The sequence below is a fragment of the Amaranthus tricolor genome, chromosome 1 (genome assembly GCF_026212465.1).
Source record: "Amaranthus tricolor cultivar Red isolate AtriRed21 chromosome 1, ASM2621246v1, whole genome shotgun sequence".
Lineage (NCBI taxonomy): Eukaryota > Viridiplantae > Streptophyta > Magnoliopsida > Caryophyllales > Amaranthaceae > Amaranthus > Amaranthus tricolor.
The window spans coordinates 31,678,375-31,690,140 of NC_080047.1; the positions used below are offsets into that span (position 1 = coordinate 31,678,375).

At 31.5% G+C, this 11,766-nt stretch overlaps 1 protein-coding gene across 1 annotated transcript; it reads left to right on the forward strand.

The window, feature by feature from the left end:
* Positions 1–1,463: 1,463 nt before the first annotated feature.
* Positions 1,464–9,196, forward strand: LOC130823622 (bark storage protein A-like). The gene is made up of 6 exons (XM_057688315.1): positions 1,464–1,762; positions 7,325–7,392; positions 7,500–7,655; positions 7,747–7,938; positions 8,463–8,642; positions 8,739–9,196. The coding sequence occupies exons 1-6, from the start codon at positions 1,516–1,518 to the stop codon at positions 8,904–8,906; spliced, it is 1,011 nt and encodes a 336-aa protein (XP_057544298.1). The 5' UTR covers positions 1,464–1,515; the 3' UTR covers positions 8,907–9,196.
* Positions 9,197–11,766: the final 2,570 nt, after the last annotated feature.

Consider the following 11,766-nt stretch of genomic DNA (forward strand, 5'->3'; position numbering starts at 1 on the left):
ATTACTTCATTCACACTACTATTTAATTAAAATAATACCCACTACAACCTCATACTTCCAATACAATCATTACTTCCCACTATTATATAATTAAAATAATACCCACTACCACCAAAGATTCTCTTTTTCTTAATCTTTGTGAAATACCCAAATAGGAAGAACAAATAGGAACGGAGGGAGTATAAACTATAATAAAAGGGATTTAAGTAAGTGTTATTACTATTAGTTGTTTAGGGCTATATATAATTTCTGTTAGGGAGAGCTCATCGATAATTACTTAATTAGAGTTCAAAGATGACAGTAATAACAAGTAACATTATGTTTTTTATAGCTTACATGATTACTCCATCTCTCTTTATTTATGTCATTTTTTGTTTTAAATTGTTTTACTTTTTTTTATTTAATAACAAACCTATTATTTACTACTCTATTTTTTAATCACTCAAAAAAAGAAAAATTTTCTATTTTTTAATTAAATATTTACTATTTAATTTTTCTTTTCATTTATCATCAAATATTTATATATTTTTTAAAACACTTAATTTCATCTTTTGGCTAATTCAAATAGATAGAATAGTAATTTCATATTAAATGGCACGTGATTTGAAACTTATTTGAGTATATCAATTATCATATACCAACCAAATGATACACAAATAGATTGATTAAACAAAGCAAGTAAAGAGATACAATTTTTAATAATGGTTGGTAAAATTGTATGACATTAATATATAGCCAATCCATATAACCAAAAATTATAACACAAATTTGAATTAAAGTAAAGCTCGACGCTATTTAGTCACAAAATATTTAAATTATCTATAATCTCATTGACACTACACTTCTTTGTTATTTATCTCTAAATGTATATTACTAAACTATTAGCAAGAAGATCATTGCTCATTTTGTTACGAAGTCTTTTCTTTACTATCTTCATAATTGATTGTTTTATTGTATGAGTTTTCAAGATTTAATTATTCACTTATTCAAACTAATTATTAAAATAAAGATAAGAAAATTCAATTAAAAATATAGAACAAACCTTTATCTTTCAATTGAGAATAGTAAGCTTAATTTTTTATTTTGTCGATTTCTCCCAATTGCTTTTTTTTTCCTAATTGTTAAATGATCATTTCATTTCTAATTTGATATTCCATTATTATTTATTAGATTTATTTTTTATTTTATTCAATTATTCTCTTCCTTTAATTATGTTGCTTTTATTTATTGGGCTAGAATTATGAAAAATATAAAATAACAATTGTATATTAAATAAAAATTGCAGAAAATCTCGGACGGGCGATGCACAATAAAAATACTAATGTAAAAAATATCATGAAGTTTCACGTTTATCATGTGGTTGGCCCACACGATGCACATCAAACAGTAAGAAATCGATCGTTGACCTATAAAATTCGTATCCCATCCCACATTGCAGGAATTGCTACTCTGTTTATTATTGAGTGAGCAGTGAGCTTAACTAAGGATCATCACAGACCATTCCAAATTAAAATAATGATGGGCGTTGGATCTCAGCTGATAATCAAAGCTGTGATGATGATGATGATGATGATGATGATGATGGTGCAGAAAAGTGATGAGTTAAGGTCTACACATCCATTACATGAGGTTGTAGATTGGATAAACTACCAAGGTGGTCCCTTCATTGGACTTGTTTTGGCTTTTCCTGCTGAAGAAACTCCTCTTATTGCTTCTGGTCTTTTTGTGCCTAATTCCATATATCCTGTCATTCAACTATCCGGTACTTTTTTCATTTCTTTCATCTCCAATTTAATTTGCTTCTTATTTATATTTCAACTAAATATTATCAACTTTTTATAAAGTTATCAGTTATATCATTGTTGTCTTAATTATGTTGGAAAACATTATCGCAAATAATGCAGATCTTGAATACCAGTATATAAGCTTGACCGATAGCATAACACCCATATATTGAATCAATTAGATTAAGTGTCAATCATTAGCTTAAGTTGGGTTCAAATCTTAACCATTCTTCAAATTCAAGTGAAAGAATATTTCACACTAGATATGATGGGGTTCTGTGTTGCATCCACACATTTAACACGAAAGACTCTCATTTGACACCTACAATATATATATATATATATATATATATAGGCATGGCCACGGTCCGGGTTGGTCCGGTTCCATCCGGTTCCGGTTCTACCCGGTTCCGGTTCCATTTGGAACCTGTCGCGACCGGTTTTGGTTCCGGGCGGTTCCTTGGCGGTTCATTAGGCGGTTCCGGCGGTTCCAACTCACGGGACGGGCAGTTCGAACCATCGGTTCCATTTTTATTTTTTCTTTAAATATTTATATAATAAAAAAATATCATAATATTGCGGACGTACCTTTGATGATTACTTGATTATTAGCGAAATTCATTGCTTGTCAAGTTGTCATCGTTATTAAAATATATACTAAAAAGAATGAAAAAAATAAATTAATAAAAAACGAATCAATGATAATGTCGATAAAGATGATTAATAAAAAAAGAGGGAGAAAATGGACTTGAACCTAGTACCCAAAGGAATACTAAGCTGCCTACGTATCCCGAAGGAATCAAAGCCCACGTAGTTCTTTGTCATACCTTTTATTTATAGTTGTTGAATGTTGATTTATCGTTGTCCGATTGATCCTATTCATCTTCGACATCATCATCTAGTTGGTTAGATGCTTCCGCGGACTCTCCTCCTGACGATGATGCAGATGTATCCATCATCATCCATGGATCATCATCGTCGTCTTGATTATCATCATTCCTTAGTCCTTGTGTTTGAATCTCCGCTACCTTGGTCTATTTCAAAGTGGTGTTTAAGATAACTATCTAATTCTAAATATGAGGTGGAGGAAGAAAAAGATGATCCTACAAAACTATCATCTTGACTCATTATATTAGCTATTACCGAATTATAATAAGAGGGACGTGCCGAAACGCTAGCACGCCTATACGTATCGCGTTTTGGGTTATATACACTAGCGTAATAATCATAGAGTTCTACTAAATATTTTTTACATGTTCCTACATAATTATGCACATCAGTAGGCGGGCGATCTAACGATTGGTAGTAAAATCCTATTACTTTAGTAAGGACCTCAGTTTTAAAACATGGGTCTAAAATGGTTGCAATTCCATAAATATAAGGAAAATCGGTAAAATATGCCTTCCATTTTTTCATCATATCTGCAAGAATCGGCTTCAAATATGGGTTAGTATCATCATGCGTATGTTTAAGGAGATGATAAAAAATAGTAATACACTCACTTATTACTAAGTGAACGTTCGGTTCATAAACATATGAAAAAATCTTAGTTGCGTGGTCATACGCTTCTAATATATTATGTACACCTATAGCTAATTCCCAAGTGTCATCAGCTATATAGCTATCTGTACACTCACTATACAGTTGTGTTATAACTGGACGATAAGCAAGCGCCTTTCTTAATAAATCGTTGGTTGAGCCCCAACGTGTAGGAGTATCTAATGACCAATACACTTTTTTAAGTTGATATTGGTCACATAATTGTTTATATCGTCTCTTTATCTTTACAATCCTAAGCCACTTCACTAAATCTCTAATTGGTTCTAATAAATCGCTTAATTCTTTTATACCTGCTTGGCAAGATAAGTTAACTATATGCGCACAACAACGTATGTGTAATAAGCTACCCCCAAGGATAAAACTAAAAGCAGGTTCGTTATACAAAAGTTCTATACATTTAATGTTCGCGGTTGCATTATCAGTTGAACAACAAAATATCTTATCTAATAAGTTCCATTCTCTACATATCTCTACTAATCTATATTTTATGTTTTCACCGGTATGTCTTTCTGGCAGTATCTCAAAAGCAATTATTCTTTTTTGAATAATCCAATTTTGATCTATCCAATGTGCTGTTACACACATATAAGATTCTAAATGTGGGGGAGCAGACCAAATGTCAGTTGTTATGCTAACCCTACCATTAAAAGATTTAAACATTTCAACTAATTCATAGCGCATTGATTCATATAATTTAATTGTGCGTCTTTTAAGAGTGCTCCTAGGGATTTCTCTATATTGTGGTTGCAAAGTTTTTCTAGTGTAACGCTCGTATGCCCTACTTTCACCATGGTTAAATGGAAATTCATCACAAATTACATACTTAGAAAATTCATCAATCATATCATTACGATTATATCTAAAAGGCATACCTGTGCTGGGAATGTCCCACTGTGTCTGTCGGCTTCCACTTATGGTCCCGCTGCCGCTTGCTGCATAAGTTTCTTTTGTGATTCCATGCTTCTTTGCCAAATGTTTGTTAAAAGATCCCGTACCACCACCTAACACGTATTCACAAAACACAATAAATAAATTTTTATAAAATATGAATATATAATGTATGTATAAAAAACTTAAAAAGTATTTACCTCTGGCGAAACTGTATGATACTAAGGGCTTTACTCCTTGACTTTCACAAATTTGACAAGTGCATAAGGAAATATCTGGATTCTCGGTTGGTTCTTTTGTGAAATACGACCACACATGTGAAACAGCTCTACCACTAGAAGGTGGCATTGCCGGAAAAGGTTGTCTTACTGGTTCATCTTCATCTAAATAAATAATTTAAAATTATAAAACTATAATTAAATAAATAAATAATTTAAAATTTAATTAATTTGAAGAATAAAATTATAAAACTAACCGATAGTTTGGAAATTGACTCGTTTACCACGAGCTTGTCTTTGTTGTTGTTCTTGTAGTTGTTCTTCATGTGATCTTGTTGATGACTATCGAGATACATGTATCCCAATAGGGGTTGTTGGTTCCTCTTCTTGTTCTTCTTCTTCATCAATTTGTATTTCTCTTTCCACTTCTTCTGCATAATTATGTAATTCTGGGTCGTACCCTTCTGGATAATTTGGTTCATAATTATAATTACTAATAGAAGGTGTTGTTGATACCGACGGAGTAGAAGTGGCTTTTCTTTTGGAGGAGCTGGAACCTCCCAATGATTTTGCCACTTTAGTAACTTTTTTTGAGGCTTTTTTCAAAAATGAAGACATGATTGATAATATTGAAATAATAATAGAATTAAGAAATAAATAAATAATTAATAGACTAATTATGTAATTAACTAAATTAAGAAATAATTAAAAGAATAATTATGTAATTAAGAGAATAAGTAGAGAGAGTAGGAGAAGAGATGAGTTGTGAATGAAAATGATTGAAAGTGGTGGGTATTTATAAAAAAATTGCAACGGCTAGTTTTTCACGGTTCCGGTTCCATGGAACCGGTGGACCGGTTCAACCGGACCGGTCCCGGTTACGGTTCCAAACCGCGGTTTTCAGGTCCGGTTCATGAAGTTTTTCCGACGGTTTCACGGTTCCGCGGTTCGGGGCGGTTCGGAACCTGTCGCAAACCGTTCCAGTTCCGGATCCGGTTCCAAGCGGTTCGGCACCGGTTCGGTTCCGGGTAACCCGCCCCGTGGCCATGCCTATATATATATATATATATATATATATATATATATATATATATATATATATATATATATATATATATATATATATATATATATATATATATATATATATATATATATATATATATATATATATATATATATATATATATATATATATATATATATATATATATATATATATATATATATATATATATATATATATATATATATATATATATATATATATATATATATATATATATATATAATGGGACCTCAATCGTTAGATTAAGCATTTGGTTTATTTAGTTTCTTGAAACCTACAATATGTTATAACCAACTGGATCAATATAATAGGTTTTTAATTGAATGATTAAGCCTAAGCCTAAAATCTCTTTCATAGTCTGAACTTTTAGATTAAAGAGTGAACTTTGCAAAAATTTTGACCGTGTTAAAAATGTTCAGTAAAGAAAGTTAGTTTAAACATGAAATATATTAGCTCTCTCCCTCTCCAAAAAGCAATTGAATTGGAGAATAAAAAAACTGTCAATTATTAATAAAAATAACTGTTAAGATAGAGCAACTGATAAATTTATGGATGAAAATATAAGAAAGAGAGGGGACAAAGAGAAATTAAAATACAAAGTCTTGCAAAATTGAGAGGGAAATAGTTTTGAAGTAAGTTAATATATATATTCTCTTTGTTTTATTTTTCAATCTAATTTCTCTTTTTAATAAATTTCACTCATTTTGCAACTTGTGCAAAATGAAAGGAACAAAAGAAGTATATATTTTTTTATAGGATGAAAACGATGATGTATTAGAGTTCGAACAATGTGTTTCAAACTCCAATATTGCCAAGATCGAATGTATGAAGTTTAGTGACAAACAAATTACGCTATCAATTATATCGATATTTGTAGGAGAAAGTAAAGCAATAAAATGACACAAAAATTTAACGAGGTTCACCCAACTTAGGCTACGTTTTCCGGTGTGTAGTATCTCTTATATTATCAAAGGAGTTCAAAGAACTCTCAAATATGGAGAATTACAATAGAGAAGAGATATAGGCTAGTGTTTGGCTTGGGGTATATTTTGTGGATATTTATTATTACAATGAGAGCTCTCTATTTATAGGAGAGATCACACTAAGTAACATTAAGTATATTAAAGCTATGAATAAATGATAATGAAACATTCCTAAGAATTTGAAGAGTCAAAAACAGCATCCTAGGAGCATTAGAGACATCGCTCGACCAAAGCAGAAGCTTGCTCGGTCGAGCAGCCTGATCGAGCGGACTACAGGAAGTTTCTGGTTGCATTCTGTCTGCTTGCTCGACCCATTCTGAAGCTCGCTCGGTCGAGCGGCACTTCAGAGGGCTTCTGACAGTATTGCTCGACTTGCATAGTAGAGCATCTTAAACCTTTGAACTTCTTCATTAGGTCCCATAACTCCCATGAATAACTCATACTTTATTACCTCATTAATCCATACTTTAATCATCATCATAAACCACAATCATCAAGACTCATCTTAATACACCCATTCATGACATACTTATGGGATTCCATCCCAAGAGTCACCAAATGAATGCACACACCAAATGTGTACTCAAGTCATACCATTCATAACATAGGAAAATAAAGATATTTGGAAATAAATAAACAAAGAAAATGAATTATGCCGATGAAAGTTGTGGGTCGTCATTATTTAAAAATAGAAGTAATGCAAGTGAGAGTAAAAAGCATAAATGGAAAAGATGCTGAATGAGAAAGACTGAGGGAGTATCGTGGCTTGCATCTTCAATAGTATGTTGTTGATTGAGCTTACTTAAGTAAATGTTTGAGCAGGAAGGAAATTCAAGATTGGAAGAATGAAAGATGTAGATGTAATCTATGTGTTGACGGGAGAACAAACAGTTGAGTTCCTTCAATATATATCACACAAACATACATTAAATATTATTACACTGTCTAATTATTTTGATAAATGAACTAATAAGTGCATGTAAATGTATAAACTCAGGTAAATGCAGCTCTTACAGTACAAGTTATGCTTCAAACCTTTGACATTAAGGGAATCGTACATTATGGCATTGCTGGTTGTACTAACACTTCAATGCATGTTGGCGATGTCGCTGTACCAAATCTATTTGCATTTACCTCTTCCTGGAAATGGCTGGTAAGACATTTATAAAAATAATGTCAATCTGTTATTTTGTTCTTTCATATATATTGTGCTAATTTTGTATTTGTTGCTGGCTGCTACCCAGGATTTTGGGTCATCACAAACGGGCCAAAAAGAAATAAAAATTGGGTCCTACAATCTTCCACAAGCAGGAGAAAATTTATTAGAAAGAATACAATTCACCCCTGTTCAACTCTTTTCAGATTGGACGGCAATGCAAGAGCTTTTTTGGTTTCCAGTTGATCCTTATTGGTACAATCTCGCTACACAAATCCGGGTATACACTTACAACTTTCTAGGGAGTATAGTACTGCTTATCTCTGTACTGTTATACTTGCTTGTTATTAGTAATATGTGACAAGAAACCAACTCAATCAAAAACTTAAACTAATGGTTGAGGCGTTATCACTACAAATAAACGCGAAAAAGGTGACGACTACCCGATTATTGCCATGGGTGACGGCCAGGCGATGGCCGTCTCATCGCCATCTATTATTTTCACAAGGGCGACGGTTGGGATTGGTTGCCAGGTCGACTCTTTTTCGATCTTTTTATTGGGTGACGGCTGGGTTGGACACCAGCTCGTCGCTAGTTTTCCTGTGTCTCGGGCGATGCACCGGCGTCCGTTTTCTTTTTGCATCCACATTAGTAGTGTACGCTCATTATCTCGTCGCCTGCCGTCGCCTAGCCCAGTTTTTCCATTTTAGCGATCAAAATGCCAGGCCAAGTGCCGTTGCCTTTTGCCCATTTATTTGTAATCCATGATATGTCATAAAACTCTAACATAATGATTGTTGGTAGGAAGTAAAGTTGCAACGTTGTGTGAACGAGACTGCTTGTTTGCCTCATGAGCCACAAGTAGTATTCGACCTCAGAGGTTCAACAGCCAATGTGTTTATGTCAAACTTAGCTTATGGAAAGTTCCTTCATCATGAATTCAACATTTCCACGGTAGATGAAGAGAGTGCTGCAGCCATACACGTTAGTTTTTTTTGAACCAAAACTTTTGGTTACAGGAAAGCATTAGCTAAAAAGAGAGCTAGGCCATTTGAAGATATACACAATGGTTTGATGCAGGTTTCGCGTACAAATGGAGTGCCATGTATCGTGTTTCGTGGTATCTCGGATGTCGCTGGTGGAGAGAAACTTTCATTGGATGGTCTTAGTTCCTTGGCTGCAACCAATTCATTCAGAGTTGCTGCCAAATTTGTGGAACTCATAGGCTGCAACAAACCTAATCTTTGATCATTATTTAGTATAAGGGATGGACAGGAGTCGTGGATCTTAAGGGTCTAAATTCAACCTGATCCTAATTTAAAGTTCTGGATCCGCCTATTTTTAGACCCTGTGGATCCGAGTTGAATCTGGGTCCATGACCTCAGATTGCGGGTCTGCGTTTACACGTTTAGACCCCGATCCAACCCATGGACCCATTTACATTTTTTTGCAAAATTATACATAAGCTATCATGTGTATTTAATTGTATGATTTGAAACTTTGTTATATTCTAGAACATTACGTGGTTTGAAACTTTGTCGGTTCATATAATTTGAAATGTCGTTGTTGTATCAATACTTTAAAAATCAAAAGACTTGATAAATATTTCATTTTAACAACTTGAATGTTAGAAAGCTTCATATATTTGGTTGCTTAATTAGTATAAAGTATTAGAAGATTCTTGTTAGTTGAAAATGTTTAAATTATTTTATTCGAATGGACGAAAATTGTATAATATATTTTTTAAATTCTTAGAAAAAAAAAATTATTTTGGACACAGATCGAAACTCTAAACCCGCCAGACCCTAAGAATTTAGGTCTGAATCTTAATTTTTCAGGCCCTATGTTTGAGCATTGTTATCTCTCGTCTTGATCAGCAAATACTCGCTGATTGTAGTCATTGCTATACTAGTCCAATAAAACATTCGACGCATAGTCGACACCCAAATTAAAGTTAGTGTTGAAGTCCTTAAGAATCAACCATCATGGTTAGGGGTGTTCAACAATCGGACCTCATTTTGAGCCCCTATCTCGCCCGTTTTTATAAGTGTTCGTAAGGGTAAGGTTGAAAATAATTTGGCCCAAAATGGGATTTACTACAATAAAATGGAGCGAGCTTTAAAAGAACATAATAACGAGCCTTTATAAATAAAAAAAAGAGTTCTATTATAATTAATATAAATGATAAATGTCAATGTGGATTACTAACGTTTCTACAATTCAATTATTATAAACGATAATTTAATTATTATAAATTTATCAATGGGGATAATAATAATTTCTATTAATGAAAATGAGCTGGGTCGACCTTTTCAAACCCAGCCCAAATAAAGCTTATATTAAATTTTAAGGGTCCTTATTCAGCCCGCCCATATTTACTAAGGCCCAGCCTAGTCCTTGTCCGGACCATTTAACACCCCTGGATTTCCAACCCCTTAAACGATACCAAAATCGTATGGGACGGGAGAAATTCGGGTACTACATCAAAATAAAAAGAATATACATATAATTTAAGAATTAACTCTAAAGATTTGAACGAAATTTCGGTAGCAACTGCCCTAATGTTGGATGCACTAAAAGAAAACAACGTTCAATAAAACATAATAAAGATGAGGCATCATAGGCCTAGTAAAGAAGAGGCACCAGCCTTATGAGAACCCACCTCTAACAACCGCTAGAACCGGCCACACGCACTCAGTGGCTGCCGCCAGCAGCCCAGCCGCAGCTTTCCCACGTGCCACCACCAGTCGCCTGCCACGGCAGCCTGCCCATGCGCCTCTCTTCTCCCTTCTTTCCCCGATTTTTGTGAAATTCTTCTCCTTGTTAAATTAGTGCTTTAATTATAAAGTTTTGTGTAAATTTATGAATCTTAGTTTAAAATAAGTTATATCTTGATACAATTTGTAGTGAGTGAATGTTAGAAGTGTGATTTTCACATGAATAAGTCAGGGTTTGTATTAGGGGTGAAAATAAAAGTAGTATGTACTACTTTTATGCATTTTTGTGATATTTTGGTATTGAGACAACTTTATAGAAGCTTTTGATAAGTGTTATTAGTGTTTGATATTGGTGATATTGGTGGTTAAAAAATAGTTAAGGTTGTTAGTCACTTTCAAGGGATGCTAAATATTACTTTTATTATATTAATGGTGGTGAATATGATCTTTGTTGTTGGTTTGGTAGTTTGGATACTAATAAAGATTATTATGTTATGTGATGCTAATGGTGGTAACTTGTCGTCATTGAAGAATTTATTAAATTGTAGATACATTATTGGTGTTTAACTGCCATGTTTAGTTTATTTAATCGTTGTCCCAAGCTATGAAATGTGGTCAAATCATAGAAAAATTAGTGTTATGAGTAGTCTAAGTTAGTGATTGCTACTGTTGTTACTGACATTGCTATTATTGCTACTATTATAGTTGTCATTTATTTGGTTATTTCTAATATATATATATATATATATATATATATATATATATATATATATATATATATATATATATATATATATATATATATGTATATATAATTATATATATATATATATATATATATATATATATATGTATATATACATTTATATATATATATTATACATATATATATATACATATATATATATATATTATATATATATATATATATATATATATATATACATATATATATATATATATATATATACATATATATATATATACATATATATATACATATATATATATATATATATATATATATATATATATATATTATATATATATATATATATATATATATGTATATATACATTTATATATATATATATATACATTTATATATATAATATTTATACATATATATATATATATATATATATATATATATATATATATAATATATATATATATATATATATACATATATATATATATATATATATATATATATATATACATATATATATATATATATATACATATATATATATATATACATATATATATATATATATACTATATATATATATATATATATATATATATATATATATATATATATAAATATATATATATATATACATATATATATATATATATATACATATATATATATATATATATAT